Source organism: Plectropomus leopardus, chromosome 23 (assembly GCF_026936395.1).
Source record: "Plectropomus leopardus strain MGB_pleo_1.0 chromosome 23, ASM2693639v1, whole genome shotgun sequence".
Classification (NCBI taxonomy): domain Eukaryota; kingdom Metazoa; phylum Chordata; class Actinopteri; order Perciformes; family Serranidae; genus Plectropomus; species Plectropomus leopardus.
In genome coordinates, this window is record NC_142198.1 from 8,500,630 (window position 1) to 8,522,086 (window position 21,457).

At 37.7% G+C, this 21,457-nt stretch overlaps 1 protein-coding gene and 1 non-coding gene across 2 annotated transcripts; both read left to right on the top strand.

Moving 5' to 3' along the window:
* Positions 1–6,173: 6,173 nt before the first annotated feature.
* trnal-aag (transfer RNA leucine (anticodon AAG)) lies at positions 6,174–6,255 on the top strand. The gene has a single exon. It is a non-coding gene; the product is annotated as a tRNA-Leu (tRNA).
* A 1,649-nt stretch (positions 6,256–7,904) lies between these two features.
* On the top strand, positions 7,905–21,303 carry naa40 (N-alpha-acetyltransferase 40, NatD catalytic subunit). The gene is made up of 8 exons (XM_042512448.2): positions 7,905–8,358; positions 11,763–11,858; positions 14,469–14,521; positions 14,735–14,830; positions 15,288–15,446; positions 15,573–15,656; positions 16,543–16,620; positions 16,891–21,303. The coding sequence occupies exons 1-8, from the start codon at positions 8,353–8,355 to the stop codon at positions 17,036–17,038; spliced, it is 720 nt and encodes a 239-aa protein (XP_042368382.1). The 5' UTR covers positions 7,905–8,352; the 3' UTR covers positions 17,039–21,303.
* The last annotated feature ends 154 nt before the right edge of the window (positions 21,304–21,457 follow it).

Here is a 21,457-nt window from a genome sequence, read left to right on the forward strand (position 1 = left end):
TGACTGTCCCTCCCACTCTCCCTTTAGCTCACTCTTGTTTCCACTTCTTTCCTCACCCCTCCCCTCCTTCCCCACCTCCCCTCCCTTCTTTCTCCACCTGTCTCCTTCCTCCTCTGTGCCTGTCTAACTGTCTGCTCTTCTCACTTTTTGTCTGTCTCCCTCCCTCCCCTCACTGTTTGACTCCACATGTCCACATAACTCTCCCTCCATCCCTTACACCTCACCCTGACTCCCATCCCTCCCCCCTTCGAATTCTCCGACTTTCCTGTTATCTCAGGAGATGCATGATCTAGAATCAGACGTGATAGAAAGAACTCTCCTTGCTGTCTTCGTTAGGTAGTTCCTTTCATAGTAGGACCATCACGTACGTCTAAATGTTCTGCAATACTCACCTCGATGTTGGTGTAGTGAATGATGCCCTTTGCCACGCTCGACTCATTATTATTCCATTTCCCCCCCTTCATCGTCCCTGATGTAGCACTGTATGACGCACCAGATGACTCACTTTGGTCTGACACAAGCTCTTATGACGTAAAAAGATCATAGTATGTTAATTCAAACTGAAAATTTACAAGGATCGAAAGGCTAATGTATCACTGAATTGTGTGTCTGTTGATATTTGTCATGTCATGGAGTGAACAAAATATTAGAAACTCCTCTAATCTCAAGGACTGAACATTATCTTAAATGGAAAAATGTACGTAAAATCAGAATAATGTACTTATTTAATTGTGATATATGCTGAGATTGGGAGATATCATCTGTAGTTGCTAGGGAATTGTGTATAGTGTCTTAACTTTAAACCAGGGGTAAATTTTTCAACATATATTCATACAGTTGTTCATATGATATATTATATAAATGGGTCATATGACATCTTTCAAATTAGCAGCCCAGAAATGGCGTCATCAAGTTATATAAACTACTTATTGTGGAGTTACATACTCAACATAAAGTTACGTAAGCTTGGTTTAGGAAAAGAAATATGGTTGGGCATTATCACATTATGTACTTTATGTAAAGCACGCAAGCTGACAAAGTAAAGTTACTTAGGTTAAATTTAAGGGGGAAAAAAAACATGGTGATAAAGTATCTTAAATTAACTCAAAGTTGACTTGGTTTTACAAAGGACACCAACACCGGTTTCCTGGGAGAAAGTCCTGTGTTGTTTGACCCATTCACCACCCCAGCCAGATCTTCTGCTCTTTATACTACGCACTTCCTTCTTTACTCCTTTTAGCGCATTGGTTACATGATACCAGCCTTCCTGGTTTTGGTGCATTACTTTTCGTAGATATACATGTGAATATTATATGAGGAAAGCCTGGATATTGTTTTTTTTAATATAAAACTCACCTCTCTACATTTCATTAAGGCTTGGAGTTATGTGTAATTAAGGGCGTAGTCATTTTGCATGACAGCCTGTCTAATATAGGTGTCACCACAGGCTCCTAAACCTTAATCCACTAACCAATGGGTGAAGACATGGCATCTTTTTATTTTTGTACAGTTTATGGTAAAGATGGATTTTTGATATTATGATTCATGATGAATCATCTTTAAGGGATCATACCATAAATATCCATCGCAAATTTAATGACAATCTAGCAAATAGTTGTTGAAATAACTTTTTACCATCAACTATGGATGTACATCACCACCCTTAGATCCTATAGAGCGAAAAACATTGTCCATATCAATACTTGTGAAACACAGCAGTATAGTTATAAGAATAGGATAGCTTATGATGCAGCATTTAGATTTGATTAAGCCTGTTCAGTTTTTTAGTGCAGTTGATGTAGACTTGGCTCACGCTGCTGCTTGATATAAATGCTTCAAGGCCTTCCACAGAGTTTAAATACAATCAGCTATAAATCACTTCAAATTAAACACAGATATGGAAACACCACTGAGAGAGACATATACCAAGCATGTTCAGGCCATGTGCAGGCACACCCTGCAACCATTTTATCTCAGCAGAACCGCCATGTAGAGTGGATGTCCAGTCTATGTGTTGCAGTTCTGTGCTGCAGGGCTCGCTGCACTGAGAGAGGCCTCATCCTCATCCTCCATCCTTCCTCTGGTCCTTTCCACACTGCATCTGTTGATTCCCTCTCTCATCCTCCTCCCCTCTCCTCTCGCTTGTCTCCATCAGTCCTTTCTCATCCTGTCTTCATTATTGTTTGCCTCATCATTCTTTCCTCTTCATCTCCTCCTATGGTCTGCAAGAGAACACCATACACAGCACTGCAGAGCTGAAAAGAGGGCTCTCACTGTGTGTGTGTGTGCGTGCATGTATACATGTGTGTGTGCGTTACCAGTATATGTGTGGGTGGAGGTAGGAGGGGGGCAGCTTGAATTTCATTATCCAGTTCTGCGAGCATACACACACCAGAGAGGATGTTCAGAAAGTCTAAATACTTCCACATAGATAATAACAAAAAGAGTCATCCTTCAACTGCAGAATGAGTTGATATGTTGGTATTTGTCAGCATGTCTCATCTGTATGCAAAAAACAGACTTGTTCCAATGAGCATCAGGCCTCTGGACCAACTCTCAGAGCCTCGTCGCGCCCCCTACTGACACAGGAAATAAATCGTTTTTCTGCCGACAGCCGAGAGACAGATTCCCTGAAGACAAAAGACTGTAGGCGGGGTTTAGAGACTGGGCCATCTGCGTGCTGGGGAGGGCTGCTGTGTGCATGTGTGTGTGTGTGTGTGTGTGTGACAGAGAAAGAGGGAGAGAGTACCCCCTTTGCAAAGCCTTTATTTGCATTATGAATAAGTGGGTAGGCTTGTGAGGATGGCCACCTCATATCCAACCAAACCAAGAACTCACAGTCATTGTGATATATCGTGGAATATTTAACCCCTTTAATCTAAGGTCTCACAAACTCAATTGCTTTATGTGTGAAAAATAATATATAAAGCCTAACTAAATCAATCATTTTTCCTTTTCCTTTTCCTTTTAGTTTGGTGTAAATGATTAAAGAGGTCACGCTCCCTTTTCCACAAACTGGGCTTGCACATTTTTATAAAAGTTTAAACAATACAGATATGGTCAAAGACCCTTGTTATTACATCAGGAATAGTCATATTTACTGTAATATATGCATAAAGGGATTACTGAACAGGCCTGCTGACTCACCTTCACCTGCAAAATTTAATTTAAATGAACATGTTATACTGATCAGGAGGAGACTTAAAATTACAACAAAGAGACATACATTTACCAGAAAAAGAGAAAAACAACAACTAAGAGACACAAAATGACCACAAAGAGATACAATACATCCACAAGAAGACACAAAATGATAACAGAGAAAGATAAAAATGAGCAAAAGACACATAATGACTTCAAAAGTGGTCAAGACATAAAACAACCACAAAGAGACACAAAATAAAGTACAAAGAGACAAAAAAAACACCACAAGAAGACACAAAATGACAACAGAGACACAAAAAGACACAAGACCCCAAATTAGAGAGAGATATAAAAAAATAAGAAAAAATACACTGAATGACTTCAAAGAAACACAAAATGAGCAAAAAAAGCTTCCAAATGACTATAAAGGGACACAAAAAGATTACAAGAGACATAAAATAGGGAGACAAAAACACCTAAAATGACCATAAGGAGACACAAAATGACATCAAAGGGACAAAAAATGCCCTCAAGAAGACACAAAACTACTACAAAGAGATACCAAACAAGCAAAAAATACAGGAAATTACTTCAAAAGGACACAAAACAATTACAAAGGACATAAAACAACCACATGAAGACATAAAATTACTACGAAATGATGCCAAATTAATACAAACAGGCACAAAATTCCATCAGGGGGACACAAAATGACCACAAAGAAACACCAGACAACCACAAGAAGACACAAAAAGACTACTAGGAGACACACAATAATCAAAAAGAGACACAAAACAACCACAAGGAGATAAAATAACCATAAAGTAATGCAAAATATCGAAAAGATTTCTGTGTCCAGGGGCCAATTGTGTCAGAATCCACCCATGATTACATTAGCTATGCATGAAGAAATATTTACTTTTTCGGTTTGCCAAATGATCAATCACAGACAAAGAAATGCAGATACTGTTATCTTATGTTACTTATAAAGGAGGTCACTTAGACCTCAGAAAGGTCAAATTCCCTGATATAGCTGCAAACTGTTATGAAACTCTAAAAACAGAAATCCAAATAGAGTTGTTTGAGATTTAAGAGGATTACGAATCGCCAATAACAAGTGACAGTTAGCAAATAGAATCTACTGTATTTAACTATGTTTTGTGTCAATGTCTGTGGCAGATTTCTTAAAGCAAATGACTAATACATTATCAAATGTGATAATACGCTGCTTTTCCTTGTAATTTATGTTAATGAACCGAATACAGTTTGAGTTTTGGATTGTTGCTTGGACAAAACAAGAAACATCAAGGTATCACCTTTTATTGGTCACTGTACTTGCAGCCCTAGAGTAAAAAAAGGTGCACATATCAACACCCCAAACTTAACTAAATGTGTAAATGAGAATGCCATGATTGTGATGTAATTTTTGTGACTTTGATATAGTATTCCCCTGCAATTTTGTGGTTGCTTTATAACCCAATGAAACGCAATGAAAGAATATGTAACTTTATCTTTTATGCCACAGGGTGAAGAGAGATACCATAGTATGTTTTATGTTTCATCAGCCAATTACAGTTTGTTTATAAGAGCTGCTGTCTAGTGTAAAAGGCAGCCAAGGCACATGATGTTGAAATAATAGCCTATATTTTCTATAGCTGCCGGTCTTTTTTTTCCTCATCTGGGGCTTTATACTCGGTTTGGAAGAAATAAAGAACTGCAGCAGGAATTGAGTGGTTTCACACTTACTGTCGCCCCTAAGTGGCCAATGCTATGAACTGCTCAGATCAGACGAATCCACCATGATATGAGTTCAGCTTTTGGGTATGATTATTTAATTAATCATTAAATATAGTTTTTTGTGATATAAATGAGCCAAAGATGTGTTCAGACGTCCAGGTTACCCCTCCAGCCCCAGATTGTTTTGGATATTTTATTGATATTTAACTTATCTATTTTTTAAATGTAAATTCTTTATTCATGTAAAAGCACTTAAATGTCATAGATTTTTTCTAAGATTGTTCTTTATTATTTCAGATATATGTTGTGATTGTCATTAAATTTTTGTATTATTCACGCATTTGTACACTTTAAAAAATATATATAATTGATATATCAGCGTATATAAAAAACACTTTAAATTAGAAAATTTGAAGTGCACCTCAGGCCTCTATATTCTCAGAAAAAAAAAAAGAAATTCAGATGGCATGATCTCTGTGTCTACTGCCCTGAATAGAATCAATATCAATGACTGTTTACTTTACAAACCCTTGTAAAAAGCCTTAACAAATATACTTAATTGCATGGACCAAACTTTGTGACACAATGTGTTACTTTAACTCAAGATGAGAAAAAAGAAATAGAGCAAAAAGAAGAGTATAAATAGAAAAAAAACAAGATGCAAAATTTAACAGTAAAAAATATATACACCAACTGCATATGGAAAATAACTGAACATTGTAAAAAAAAAAAAAAAGAAAAAAAAAAGAAAAATGCCCCAAAATTGTAAAATTGTTTACAATTGCACATATATTGTGAAAAATTACTTGCAGACATATATGGACATATGGACATCTATACAACCCAATACCGTGGCTTACATGTAGATTGTGCTGTAAATGTAAGATGACTATAGATTAGGCTAAATATCTTATTGATAACAGGGTGTAAGGGGTTTCGACAGCTTATCAGACTTGCTGTGATCAGGTTGCATAGGTCTCATTGTGTTATATACTCTAAATATAGGCCAAATATGTTATTCTAAACTCCCTGTATGTCTGTTGTTTTTTTGATGTGTCCATGAAAATGTTTTTTAAAAGAATATTCTGTCAATGAAGATTAATGACTGTAAAGGCCAGAGGTTATGCTTAAACAACGTGAAGTTTGCCATGCTTGTTGACCCTGTCCACCCCTCTGACTCTCTGCCGTCACTCTCTAAACAGGGAAACCGTGTTCGCGCGAAAGTAGTGCTGCTTTCACGTGCTGTCGGAAAAATACGCGTGAGAAAATGAGCGCATGGTACGGGTATGCATGGTAGCGTGGCCGAGCGGTCTAAGGCGCTGGATTAAGGCTCCAGTCTCTTCGGGGGCGTGGGTTCGAATCCCACCGCTGCCAGGAAGCTTTTCTGAGGATCTTATCTTAAGCAACTAATATGTACATGAGCTTTAGACTGCTGTCTAAACTGGTTTCCATGTGACAGTGCTGAATCTGACTCGATCTGGTTCTCATGTCATTGTGGGTGGTTTTGAAAATCATGTATCATGTTGTATAGTTTGAAATACATTTGTTCTTATAGTATGCATTCATGACAAAATTCACTGAAACATTTAATGACATAAAATGTTTGGATATGGTGAAAAATGTTTTATAATTATTTGTTATTGTGATTATTGAGTTTAAGGTTCTGATAGGAGCCACAAACCACCAGGAAATAAGGGTTTCTTCCATGAATTTTTTATTTTCACAACAATGAAGATGGTGACTGTTTAATGATTGCTATGGTTCTAAAACAAAAGAGAAGTAAATTACAATATTTGCAAAGTAAAACGTGAATTCATTGTAAGTTCTGTTCAACATTTAAAAAGTAAGTACTATTTCAGTTTCAGAGACTATAATCCAATCAATAAAACAAAATTCTTGAGAACTGTGCAACCATAACAAATGTGCTGCATGGTTCATAAAATGGATTAAACTATAAAAAAAGCTGGTTTCATCCACGTTTATGAATATTCTGAGCTAGTGGAATGAAAGAAGTGCTGTATTCAATATACAAGGACACATTTTCAAGTACTTGTGCTCGAGCATTTTGTATTTTCTTTTACTGCTGCTTTAAACTTCTACTTAACTCATGCCCTAATAAAATGATAAAATGTAATGTGTGTTTTAGCATAAACTACCTAAAGCTGTGTTGAATAGTTTAAACTATCACCAACTTTACCAATATGACACTGAAATGCCTCTTACACATTAATGCAAAAGTAACATTAATTACCTCCTAGGAGGTCCTAGGAGGGAGTTAGTCTTTTGCATTATGAGAACTTTCACTTTTGTTGCTGTACATATTACTGAGAATACATTATTTTATTTTGTAACATTTTGAATGCAGGACTTGTGATCGAGTTTACTAGCACATTATGATATTACTAATTTTACATAATCTGAATTACTCTTCTACCACTATAAGTAACATCCAGGAAACACAACTTAACTTTGTTTTTTTTTAAAATAAAAAGTACACCAAAATATTAAAAATAAAAATCTTAAGATATTAAATGAGAAACAAACAAGCTAATATATGTATATATGTATATATATATATATATATATATATATATATATATATATATATATCTATATATGTATATATATATATTGTAATATTTTATTTTATTATAATGATTTACTATCAATAGTACATGTCATTATCACTATTTTACCTGCCTACACTTGCACATATTTGTACACAGGTTGTCTATTTTTCCTTTTACTTTATGTTTGATTCATTTTTAATACACAAATGTAAAACTTCATGTATCTAACACATTGCACTTGCACTTAAAATGAATTATAATCTGTTTTTCAATAAAACAAATCTTTATAAAAAAACAAATAAATAAACAAGGTTTGTGTTATAATTGCATATATTTGTTCACATGTATGTGTGTGAACACGTGTACCTTCCCTTAACATTTCCTTTAAATATTTTTTTAGGTACATATGAGAAAAAAAGAAAGAGAGACAAATAAACGAGGCATATATTTTATTTTAAAAAACACTTTACCCGAAGTTTTGCAGGAATTCTTTGAGTGTATTTGCGGCTCGCGAGAGCCTCAGAAATCGGAGCTCGTGGAGAGCACGTGAATGTAGCATAGTTGGACGAGACGGAGAGGCGAGGAAAGAAAAGGGCAAGGAAGAGACCTGTACTAAATTCAGCCTCGCACTCTTGGCGCCAATCCGACTTAAAGAGGACAAAAACAACTAATTTTTCGTTTACGTTTTAATCAAATCTGCGCGTCGCCGCTGCTTCTGTCCCAGCCATCGCTCGGAGCTCCAGCCAGCTAGCCTCGTTAGCACACTATCTATCATTGCCATATTAATCTGGCCCCCTTCTGTCTGTCTGTACTGACGAGACTAATAACTCAGCAACAGTGAAACACGGGGACAATAGAGGTGTGTTTCTCCAGGGGGACCGACAAGACACAGCTGCAAAAAATGGGGGTGAGTTTTCTATGTTTTGCTTAAATGTCTCGGTGCGGGGTGATACAATGAAAGGTGGATGTTTTGGGGCTCGTGAATGCGTGATGGTGAGGGGAGAGAAAGAAAGAAGGAAGGAGGGAGGAAGGGAAAGGAAGAGAGACCATGGTGGATGCATGTAGTCAAAGGTGTTGGTTGGCACCGGGGCTTATTTGGCTGCGTTAGCCGTTTAGCTGCCCCCACATAGCTTACATAGCATTGTAACGTTAGCATGAGCCTACTCTTTGCTTTATATGGCATTTTCAGCATTATTACTGCATTGTCCTTGCCGCTATGCACAGTTAACTTCTCCTGCTGTGTGTTGTGCCATTGTTAGCCTGCTAGCTGCGTTAGCCCCTCAGGAATGCCATATTAATGACGAGTGCTTTGCTAGCTATTACTGCTAATCACTTGTGTGTGTGTATATTTTCCCAACAAGCCAGAGTGTGTCGGCTCAGCCCACCTGGTTATAATAAATTGAGACTTGTTGGATGTGAATAATGTACTTCCCAGCATCTGCCAGGCCTGCACTCATGCTCTAAGTTAGTTAGTTTCCATAACTTGAGCTAGTCTCTTTAAGCAGACTTGACTTTATCCTCCACTTTCTCTCCAGATAAACCAATCCACGTGTTTGCACAGTCCCAGCTCAGTGTGCAGCCTCTCTGTGCTTGGTACTGACTTAATGCCGTGAGCTGTATTTGGCAATTTAGTGCATTCCTTCCCATAATTGTTACCTCTTCTGTTCAGGTCAGGATCTAAATAAAGGCATTTAGCTAATTCCTGCTTGTTTGTGCATTGCCAGTTTGTTTATGGAGCATCAATGCACCATTTCTGCATTGTAAACATGTCACAGACAATCTGATTAACATGTATGCAGCTTCCCAAGATAGGGAATGCTTTTTTGATAGATTGATTAATGTATAAAATGCAAAAAAAAAAAAAAAGGCTGGGCAATGTTGAGAAAATATCACAATATTTTTGACCAAATACCTCAATAGTTATTGTAGAGTTGACTATTAGTGGTTTTAAAAAAATATTTGCACAGTGAGATTTTTGATAATTAATAATCAGTAATGGATGTAAAGTAGTGGATGTAAAGATTAAGTGGGCAAAGGCAAATAATAGAACAGCTAGAGGAATAGGGGTGGGAATCACCAAAACCCCAATTATGCTATATTATCACAATACTTAAGTTATGATGCAATAATATTGTGATTTTTAAAAGTTTTGCAGTAAAATAACTTGTGATTTATTACCTTTTTCAACTACAGATTTTGTCCTGAAAGGAAAACTATGTCAACAATTGTTTAATCTACAAGGATCAGGTTCTCTGTTCATTCATCTCGCTTCAATTTATTGCAGCAAAATGTATCAAGTGGCCTGAAAAAATAATTTGATTTATTTATTCTAATACCAGAATTCAGTTTGCATTATAAATAATATATATTGTAAAAAATCGATACTTTGTGTCCGTGTATCGATATATTGCCCAGCTCTATCAGAAAATAGTAAAAAAAAAAAAAAAAAATCCCCATCATTATTTGCAGAGCCCTGGTAATGTCTTCAGTTAGCTTTTTGTATGAATCATAGACCGAAACCCAAATACGTCTCATTTAAAAGTGTGGATCCACCTCTGCTGCTGCATGTGACTAAGTGTTCATTTTCTCTATGAATTGCGGGTGTCAATAATCAAAGACAGCTAATAATCACTATTTATGGGAGTTCACCTCGCAGAGACATATTTATAGCAGCTTTTAAAGTGTGTGTTCTCAGTTGCCAGGCATGGATGCGGTTGGGGTAATTTGTGTGAATTATGGCTGCACCATTGCTGATTCGAGCATGGGACATCAAGCCAAGAGCGGGCTAAATTAGAGCATCAGTATCAGAGAATTTGTCCAATACTACAGTCCCACAGCGAGAGCAATATGCAACATCAGCGATAAAAACGCCTCACTGTTTTACACGGTATTTACAAAAGTTGGTCATAAAAGCTACTGATATCAGTATGGTAGCTTATTTTATTTGCTACTGCTGTTTAATAAACAGGATGATCATGTTTGAAATAAGATTGTTATATATATATATATATATATATATATATATATATATATATATATATATATATATATATATGTGTAACTGCTGTTAATTCTGCGTGACTGACCTTATTTGTTTTTTACTTTTGTGTATCTGGTTGTACTTGTTTTTTAGGTTTGAGGTTTATTCTGTTTGTGTCATTAAGCCAGTTTTCCCATGTGATTAAAGAAACACAGAACTGGTTAATTATATTTAGAGGTCAGCAAGTACGTAGGTGACCCAAAAAACCCACCCAAAACTGATAAATCCAGGTGCAACTATTTTCCCTGACTGTTTTTATTTCCACCTTAAATTTAGCATGAAGTGTAGCTCTAACAAGGACTATATATTAAGTAAATGTTGGTAACATAAAGGTGAGATTCCCTCTTCTGTAAATACACTCACTGACTGAACTAAACAACAAAAGACGAAAACCTCAATAAATGAATCAGGTATTTTTGTGTGTTGGTCAAAAGCACATCCGTTTAAATGTAAAAAAAAGTGATCATATGGCAAAGGAAAATGCAAAATACTATCCGCAAATTAAAAGAATAAAGCATTACAATCCTTTTTTCTCTTGTAAAGTATCAAGGCAAATTTTCACAGTTGCCATCAGTGTATTGTTACATTTTTCCTGCTTGTAGGAGTAACCACTATTCAAAATCTTTTAATCCCTTTGTTTGTTTGTTTTTTTTTTGGTTTTACATGTGCTGTAATTTTTTAAAAATTAATTATATAGACTTTTTTTTATTGCTAGTGTTTTTTTTGTAAGCGTCTTTTATTGATAATCAAACTTTTGACTTTTTTTCTCTTTATAGATTCCTTACTCCTCTGAATTCCTTGACTTATTTCTGTTTTTATTCAATACTCATTTTTGTATGTGTCTACATTTTGCTCTATGCTATTGTATGCGTGCAAGCAAGCTGTTTAAACAAATTGCCCCCGGTGGGATTAATAAAGTTGTCTTAAGTCTGAGGTTCAGACTTGATTGCAGTTTTTGATTTAATTAAAAAAAAATAAAAATAAACAGATATCATTACTGTCTGTCAGTAAATGGTGGTGTAATTTAAAAGTGTCCGATTAAGCAGTAAACAAAATGAAGTGATGTAATTCTGACACACAGGTGTTATATATTTTCCCTATTCCTGTTAAGTTTAACCCCTTGTTCACACATGCTGTGTCTCCTTTCAAGCCTTCACTCTTTTATATTGTCGTCTCATCTGTTCCTCTGTCCCTGCTTTTCTCCTGTGTGCCTGCTTCCATCTCAACTACAAATTCCTCCATTTATCCTTGTCTTTATTTCCTGTGTCCAGAGGAAGTCCAACAGAGCAAAGGAGAAGAAAGCCCGGCGTCTGGAAGAGAGGGCAGCTATGGATGCGGTGTGTGCCAAGGTGGATGCCGCCAACAAGGTAATTTTGCACATTAACCATGAAGGTAGCTGTCACGGTCAACCTTTGGAGTGGTCCATGTGGAGGGCTTTTTATGAAACCTTTTTTTTTGAAAATGGAGTTAAAATGACATATTTAAGGAATCAGTCATCTTGTTTGAGGTGTTTGCTGATTGTAAAACAAGTGCAGAATTTGCCGTCGTGTAGCTTTGATAATGACACTGCGTTGATGTTAAAAATAAATGCACTTTTGCATCTAAGTGCTTCACATAAAAGCATCCACCACTTGGCCCTTTTACAAGCTGTTTCAGGCTTTCCAGTGGATTTCAAGGTGCATTCGCCTTGATTGTTATCACTTGGGCATGATTCCATGTAGAGAAACCAAAAGCCAGGGATGCCCTCCTTATTACTCTGAATACACCCGTAATTGATATTCACACGACAGGAGAAGCCAAATGCAGTGCCATATGTTTCTTTATGCATAATTGATCAGCATTATTAAATCCCAGCCATGTAGAAGAGCACACAACAGACAGCTCCTGTAGCTCGGAGATGAGCTTGATCATTAGCAGACCTTATCGAAGCTCGCTGGAGAACAAAGCTCACACCCTCGCTTCCAGCTGTAGCTGCAGTACGTCCTCAACAAGCTCTGAACAGGCTTGCCTGCGCTTATTACTTTTCTGTGTCACTTTGTCCCAAAATGGGGCACTCTGTGTTGCATACTGTTCTCACTCCCGCCCCTTTCCACTGTTGATGTGCCAACAGAGAAGGAATGCGAAAAATTCTCCCAAAGTAACTTTTATTTGTTTGTGCTCTTGCCAACAGCGATGAATCTTGACTTAGACTATTGTTGCAAATGAACAAATGGTGCATTCACCGCTTAAAAAAACATTTTCTGGTAGATTCAGATTGCTGCAGGTTCTCCTTGGCCATAGAAAAGACGAGAGGTATGGACAGGTTACTGAACAGGCCCATGAGGCCTGTACCGAGGGGTCATAGGGGCCACTTAACAAGAGCTTGTGTGTGAATCGACCTTTAAAACCATTTGTAATCGGAAAAATTAAATAGCTTATCATTCAGATCCTTTAACATATCTGCAAATACCTCCTCTGAACTGATATTATTTGTATTTTTTCAAAAATCTTTTCCCTAATACAGCTGTATTGTTCAGATGTGTGTATCCAGGGGCCCGATGTCTCATGCATGTATGCAAGAAGGGGGGTTTTCTTAATATGATATTACTCTCAGGACCGACTTTGTGGGCGCTTATTATGAGAGACTAATGGGGCTGTAACACTAAAAGTCGTGTCGTTTTCCTGCCTGTATGGGCCCCGTTTGGCCTATTTAGGCTCCAGAGCCCGTAGCTGAGCCTGAGGGATGCTGGGATTAGAAATTTCAATCTCTTTATTGTCTATTTTGGGGGGATTTACTGCATTCACTAATAAAAAGTTTGATTTGAAAATACAGAGGAACAGTGAAACTAACTATCATTTTAATTAGCAATTACTTTGTCTACTGTTTCACTGATTTTTGTCCATAAAAGGTCATAAAACAGTCAAAAAGCCTGCTAAGATTTCCATGCAACAGTTCAAAACCCAAATATATTTAGTTTGGTAATTAACTTAAAGAGAAACAGTGAATCATTACACTTGAGAAGCTAGAAATGCCAAACTATTTGGCATTTTTGCTCAAAAATGACCAATGATTAATTGATTATTAGAGGTTGTTGGTTTATATTGATTACATAATTACATTATAAACTCAAAATTTTAGCTATACAAGCAAATATAAAGCTACACCCTCAGTGTCTTTTGAAATATTCTCCTTGATGACCTCCGAATATACCCTGTTGGTGCCACCTGTGGCGATATTACATGCAATAAATAAACAGATATTAAAGTATTCTTAGTGATGCCTTTTTGCTTCTTTAAATGTACTGAAAAAATGAAAGGAAATTATTTCCAATTTATTGAACAAAGTGAGCATTGAACTGACCAGGAGGCACCAATATAAGAATGAAAATTGCATGTTTCATTTAAGTTTTCTTCTGATATTCTCTTTGAATCAATTAAAAAATCTCTGAATGCTTAGTCTTTTATGATATGTTTATTGCGTAAGTTAATATTGCAATGACGATTATAAAAGAACGATATATTGTCCAGCCCTAGACCATACTGCAGTCCATCACCATTGCAAAGTTACAATTCTGCAAACATCCTGATTGATTTGTGCCTTTTAGTTCAATATTTGACAACAACGGCAAGCAGTATTAGCTGGCAATATGTCGGGGCTACTGAAATGTGGGTTTACTAAAACAAAAAGACTGATTGTGAGAGAATATGTGTACCATATGTTTACAAAGAACTTTTAATTCAAGTAAATAATTGTGTTTTCATTCTGTCAATGTCTTTTGAGTTATTGTAGTATTGAGTATCACAGTGAAGGCTGTTGCCTTTTCTGTATTGTTTTTACATACGTTTCAATGTGGGCCACCAAAAAAAAATTACTTTGGCCACCAAATTTAGGATGCTTGGTGGCCTGTGGGGCCAAAATATTAGCATCCAATCGAAATGGCAGCATTTTATTGGGGGTCAGTGTAATAAGAAGCTAATTTTGCCTCTCCTCCTCACAGCTCGATGACCCACTGGCTGCCTTCCCAGCCTTCAAAAAGTACGACAGAAATGGGTATGCAACGCTTTGTACGCCTACAAAGGACTTATTGAGTGTTGGATCAAATACATGTTTGTTTCATTAGTTGCATGGAGAGTAGAGTCGGTCTGCTGCTGGTATTTCTGTTTTTCTTTTTAGTGTTTCTCTCACTGCACCACAGTGTAGACACTAAAACACACACACGCATTCCTGATGATATTGACCGTGTTTACTTGTCCTTCCATCCAGGCTGAACCTGCAGATAGAGTGTAAGAGAGTGACCTCCCTCAACCCGCTGTCTGTGGAGTGGGCCTTTGAACTCACCAGAGCCAACATGCAGACGCTGTAAGACATCTCCTCTTGAAGTTAAAGCCCAGAGTTCAAGAACAGAGTGACCCGTCTTTTTAAACAGGGATGATCAGGCTTGTGTAGATATGAGCGGTAGATTAAGTCTGAAAATAGCAGAAGTGCAGACGAGACGGAAATTTTTTGCGCGCAGGAGTGACATCAAACATACGAGTCTGAATTAAATCACACTCACTGGGGAGCCTCTGGAAATGCAGACAGATTTGAGGACAGGCAGAGAAATCACTACAATTTATCTTCTTTCACTTTTTGCCAGAATGCGAGTCGTTTTCAATTTAACAAATGGCAGCCAGTCAGACGAAACGAAATTTGTTCCATTTAGAAATCGTGTCCTCTCTTGAGTGGCACTGCCAGGGCAGCCTGATGACGGGGAGAAATGCGAGGGTATGCCAGGTCACGTTTGAGATGACCCGTTTTCTTTTTTTTTTCGCCGTAGGTACGAGCAGAGCGAGTGGGGCTGGAAGGAGAGGGAAAAGCGGGAGGAGATGAACGACGAGAGGGCGTGGTACCTACTGGCCCGCGATGGTGACTCTGCCCCTGTGGCCTTCTCTCACTTCCGATTTGACGTGGAGTGTGGGGAGGAGGTTTTATATTGGTATGAGTTTGTGGATTGAAATTCCAGCAGTAGATTTTATTTTAACAACTGGGAAAAAAAAGATGTATTTAACTTTTTTTTTTTTTTTTTAACAATGTGGTCTAACTCATTGTCTTGACTTTCCAGCTATGAGGTGCAGTTAGAGAGCAGAGTGCGGAGGAAAGGATTAGGAAAGTTCCTTATCCAGATACTACAGCTCATCGCTAACAGGTAAAAAAAACAAGATAATCTGGATTAAATGCTTTACTCTGTCCAAATGGGTTAGAAAATATATGATTTTTTTGTAAATTTGCAATGGCCTTTTTTGGCTCGACAAATATATACAGATCACACGCTAGAGTATTTTACATTTCACACTGAGCTTCTTGTAAGACCTCAACCTTTTGAGCCCATATACTGTAGTTGATGAGAATTATCACAGTGATTTAAAGAGTAATGTTAGCCTTATTCTACATTTTTCTGCCTCTGTGTGGACGACTGCGATGGTCAGAGGCATTATGTTTTGGGGTTGTCCGCCCACTTATACTACTTAACACCTATAGGGGATTTCTTTAAATTTGGCACAAACGTTCACTTGGACTCAAGGATGAACTGAGTAGAATTTGATGGTCAAAGGTCACTGCGAGCTCAGTGTTATATCTCAGGAACAGAAGGGGTGACAGTTGGTCAGATACAGAATTGGTGACACTAATCATGAAACTTTTTGGATGATGTAGCTTCTATGCAGCAATATCTATATTTGCAGCATTACTACTGTCTTGTTCCTCTGGCAGTCCACCAGGAACTCATTGTTTTTTTGCTAATAATTAGCTTCAGGTTATTGTCGTTGCACCGTGTGAGGAAGCTCTCTATCAGTCCTCTGTACTTCTCTGTACAAATAATCTGGAAGCAAACATGTTTCTCAATGGGAATTATTCACTTGATTGGAGTTGTTAGACCTCAAGGGGACATACGGTGCACTTAGGTGAGAAACTCTGAATGCAAATTTAGTTTCTTTATGAGAAAACTTGAGCATCTCTAAAAAAAGATATTTCCCTCACATTTCTCAGTTATGTCAAACTGACTTCTTTTCTGCTCTTTTCCTCTTTCTGTCCAGTACACAGATGAAGAAAGTGATGTTGACAGTTTTCAAACACAACCACGGGGCTTACCAGTTCTTCAGGGAAGCTTTACAGTGAGTATACGCTCTCTACAAAGGTCATGTTTTTTTTTTAAATATGAAGAAATGTCCTGTAATGTGATGCATCTTTGTAAAATGATTCTGTGAACAAGTCAGTCAATACGATGTCACTTTAATTAACAGTTAGTAACTAATAGTAAGTAAGCAGGTAAACGATCTGGTTAAAATCAAGCTAATAAATGCAGAAGTTTCCGTGTTGATGCTGCTTTTACTTGCTTTTACACTTCTTTAGTACCTGACTCCTCTCCCTCTTCATCCATTTAGATTCGAGATTGACGAGACTTCGCCAAGCATGTCCGGTTGCTGCGGCGACGACTGCTCTTATGAGATCCTCAGCCGGCGGACCAAACACGGCGAGGCCTCAGCGGGACACACCCACGGGGGTGGGCACTGCGGCGGCTGCTGCCACTGATGGGCTCCACCTTTTACGATTGGTTAAAAGCCAGCAACTTTTCATAGCTGTGTGTGAAAGCTCGAGCTGCCTGCTACTGCTGCAGGCGTTTTGAGTTTGACTGGCTGTAGGGCGCCGTTAAAAATGAACTAAAGGGGGAACACCTGGCTACAGATGTCAGTGTCGCATTATGGATTGGGATTTATGTGTTTTTCTTTTGGTGTATTCCTGCTACAAAAGCAGTATGCAGTGTGAGCTTTCACACATGGCTCCTGTTCTTTCTTTCTTACTTCTGGGTTCGATGTCCAAGCCATCTTTTCTCATTCTCTTACTCCAGTTAATGATGACAGTAAGTAGTTCCCAGTCAAGGCAAAGCTCTGGCTCTTGACATCCCACCGTGCTCTCATCCTCTTATGTGTTATTCTGTATTCAATCATTCTGCAGCGCTTCTCAAACTATGGCTTGGGACCTGGCCTATGGCTGTATTATAGAAACTTTCTACCTCAAGTCCAGATTTCAGTACATTTTTCTAGATAAATCATGACCTCACTCCAATTATTATGTGTATGGAGCAGATAAGAAGAGCTGGTCAGTTTCTGTTATACAGCCCCTGATTGGTGTAGGGCGTCACTCTGCGACTATTGAACCAGGGTCCCAGGATCAGGAGGAATGTTCTCACATTTGAGTCCCATAAAACACTGTAACATCACCTGTTAGATTGCAAGTTATATGCACGTATGACTTGAACCCTGTCGGCCTATTATACTACCATTACAAGTACACTGTTAGCACCATCCGTCTTCTTTATTCAGGTGGTGCCCAAATCTTTAGGTGTCTCCCCTGCTTTTAAGTTTTATAATTAAGGAGAAAAGATTGCTCTTTTCATTAATATGCTAGTAACAAAACATATTTCCCACCATCTGTTGCTTTTAATCTGCATCCAACCCAGAAAATAATCCCAGTATGACCCTCTTGCTCATTCACATGTTGCTTGAACCCACAGCTGTATTTCCTTATCAGTGGTACATGTCAAGAACTGAAACTCTGAAGACGCAGGGTCTTTAGTCCATGAAATAATTCGCTTTCGTTTTCACCCTTTCTTCCCACCATCTTTATCTTGTTTCCATCCTCACAGCAGTGTCTCCCACAGAATTAAAACCTATTTGTGGCAGCAGCTAATGCTGGTGGGGGCCTTAAATTCTTGTGTATCATTCTGTCCTGTCTCTAAATTTGGACATTTTAGCGGCCCATGAACGCAGTACAGGCGGAGCTCTGTGAGTTCTTTTTTCCTCAGCAACAGTTTGTTGAGTTTTAGTTGCAGAGTGGATCATTGATTAGCTGATTTGATCGATGGATGAGAGGAGCAGCTTCTGACGCTTCGAGTGAAAGCAAACTTTTAGACTAGGGATGCATAATACTGGATTTTTTTGCCGATATCCGATATACCGATTATATTACAACTCATATTACCAATATCAATAGATCTACTTTTTTCCCCATCTAATTTTAGCAATCACCATGTCTCCTCTGTAGTGGAGTTAACATCATATTATGCATACTCTTATTGTGATGGGCCATCAGCAGATGGAGACATAAAATACATGGTTTTTTAGTATATATAATATTGATTCAATGTGCAAAATAAGAACAATACCTTTCAATCAATTTAGGATGATGTTTTGTACATGTTCACCTTGTCAATAAAGACAAAAATCAGTTTGCGATATTGGCAGAAATTAGCATGTTGGCTGATTCCAATATTTAATTTTAAAGCCAATATCTTCTGATACTGATGATGTGCTGGTATTATTGTGCATCCCTATAATAGACACAGCAAAATGAGTGGTTAAGATTAACTTTCACCGCACCTTGCATTCTGCTGCTCCATCTGTGCCTAGAGTACACACTGCGCTCCGACAGGATGGCGCAATGCATAACTGAACAGAATATTTATTCCAATGGTGCGCCTAACTAACAGTCCCATCCCAAAAATATAAAATCAATACGTGGCAGCAGATGTTTTGATGGTCGCAGGCAGCCACAAATAAATGCATGTGTGGGAAACCCTGTCATAGATTCACCTACCCATAATGTCTTTTTCTATATGTGCTTCACTTCCGTCAAACTCCTTCATTTCTCCTGTTTTTCTGCCTCCCTCTGTGTCCTAAAGGCGCTAAACGATGACTGCAGACCCACTCATGTCGCCCTCATTCTTACTCACCTTTTGTACAGTTGCATTCCTCCTGCTTGCCTCTTTGTTCACTTTTTCCAAGAGGTACTAATGACAGACAAGCTGATGTTGACGCAACTTTTAGCTGTATTTAAGAAAATACTAAAACCATTCTCTATCCCTTCTCTTACATTTTTTGTTAGCATGAGCAAATCATATTGATTTAACACGAATGAGGATTGGTTGAAGTCGCAGTTTCAGCTGATGAATGCTGTTAACTCGGAGGAGAGAACATGGATTGGATGGATGGATTATAGAAGTTACTGCAGAGCGCTGAAAGTGTTTTTTTTTTTTTTTATGGTTGTTCTCTCTTCCCAGCCCACTGTCATTAGTTTGTATGACAAAAATTAAAAATCTTACTGGTAGTTAAGATCATGATCGATCAACAGCTGCTTCTGAACTTCAGCTGAGCTGTTTGAACACGTGTCTAAAATCCTCATGTGGGTCTAAAAGCAATATTTTAATATTTCCATACAAATCTCCAACGAACATCATGTTAGGAGTATGTAAATGGGGGAGTTTTGCAAAAGTTTAAAGTAATTGCTGCAGTTTAAGACATTTTGGCACAAAGTCAGTATTAACTGGTACAGAATAATCTCACTGCCAAGACTTAAAGGATTCCCAATCAGGATTTTAGATCCCACATTACTGGTTAGTCTGGAAAGGCCTTGATCTTCTCAATTCTATATCTGTTTACAAATCCTTCAGGGTGTTTTTGGACAGTTTCAAGAGCTAGTCGGCTGAATTAAAAGCTCTCTCTACAAACCATAAAACCCTTTAGTTCCAGGACTGTAGTCAGTTTGTACAGATTGTGTTTGCTTATGGGCTGGAGGCTGAAAAAATATATTACTTTACACTGCTGCAGATGTTAAGATTCCTCTATCTAGCGTGGCTGCAAAGGGCTTTTGTTGGTGAAATGTTTTTTTTTAACAGGCCATATCAAGGCTCATCTTGAGATTTCATACAGATTAATGCCTGATCAGAGTATGTGAAGCAGGGGAGACTGATATGTGAAGTTGACAGACACTTTTGTTACATCTAGATATTGAAATAATCTCCTACTGAAGAACAAAATGTTATGCATCACCAAAAAAAAACCCTTTTTGGATATCAAATCCAGATCCTGGGGTGAAAGTCTCTGATTGTTTCCAGACTGAATAGAGACTAAAAAAATATTCAGCACCTGTAGGCCACATATTGGTGTCTTGGCTTGTTTGATCATGAACAACAAAAACAATTAAACAACATATTGCTTGTTTTAGTTCTAGACTACCTTCTGAAAAATACAGTAAGTCATTTTTTGTACTGCATAGGTTACAATAAAAAAAGAGGATGTTGTACATAGTGGTAGTATATCAACCGACTGACAGTCTCTCTCTCAGGTTAATCAAACGTAATCAAACCTCATCTGTTATATTTAACAGCCATGTTGTCAGTTAGCGGTTCGCTGGATTTGATTGGCCACAGCGCTGACCTTAGAGGCAGTCTTTGTTTGCGTGTCATGCCTTAGTATTTAAAGAAACCTATCTTAAGAACGTGATACCAATTTCCAGGAGGTGATTTTAGTTTTTATGCCTTGGAGTTGTGAAGTTGCATGATTATGACAAAATTTGCACTGACCCTAGATCAGCGCTCCGTTGTTACATTAAATCCAGAAAGGTGGGCTGTCTTTAAAAAAGGCTCACTCAAATTGTGAAAATGTGTTCTGTTTGAAAATGAGCCTAAACTCAACCAGTTTATTTTAAGTCAGTGAGTACTTTTTATTTTAGAAAACGGTCATATACCCTCACAAAAATCACAGATCCTTCTGGTCTTTTCTCTATGTATATATATAAATATATATATAAATATAAGCTGTCGTGAATCCATCTTCATTTTCATTTCTTGGCCTTTTACACGTTAAACGCTTTTTAAACATGTTCAAAGTAAAACTCCATGTTTGAGAGTGAGTGTTACAGTCCTGTCCATAAACGACAATGAAAGGGAAAACTAAGTCGTTCTGCCTTGTCAGTGTTTTATTTGTATGTTACAAATAAAGGAAAGTTGTTTGACTTTTCAGGAGATTCCCCTTTTTTTGTTTCTTTGTTTTTTTGTTATTAATTGTCTTTATTTCTTCTTTTCAAGGGACTAAAGAGAAGAATATACTGATGCCCATCTCCAGAGGTGTGGGCTGGAGTCGTATGACTCTGACTCGAATCACAAATTCAATG

Coding starts and splice junctions, on each gene's coding strand:
- naa40 (XM_042512448.2), top strand. Junction 15,447..15,572: donor GGGGAGGAGGTTTTATATTG/GTATGAGTTTGT, acceptor TTGACTTTCCAG/CTATGAGGTGCAGTTAGAGA. Junction 15,657..16,542: donor CTACAGCTCATCGCTAACAG/GTAAAAAAAACA, acceptor CTTTCTGTCCAG/TACACAGATGAAGAAAGTGA.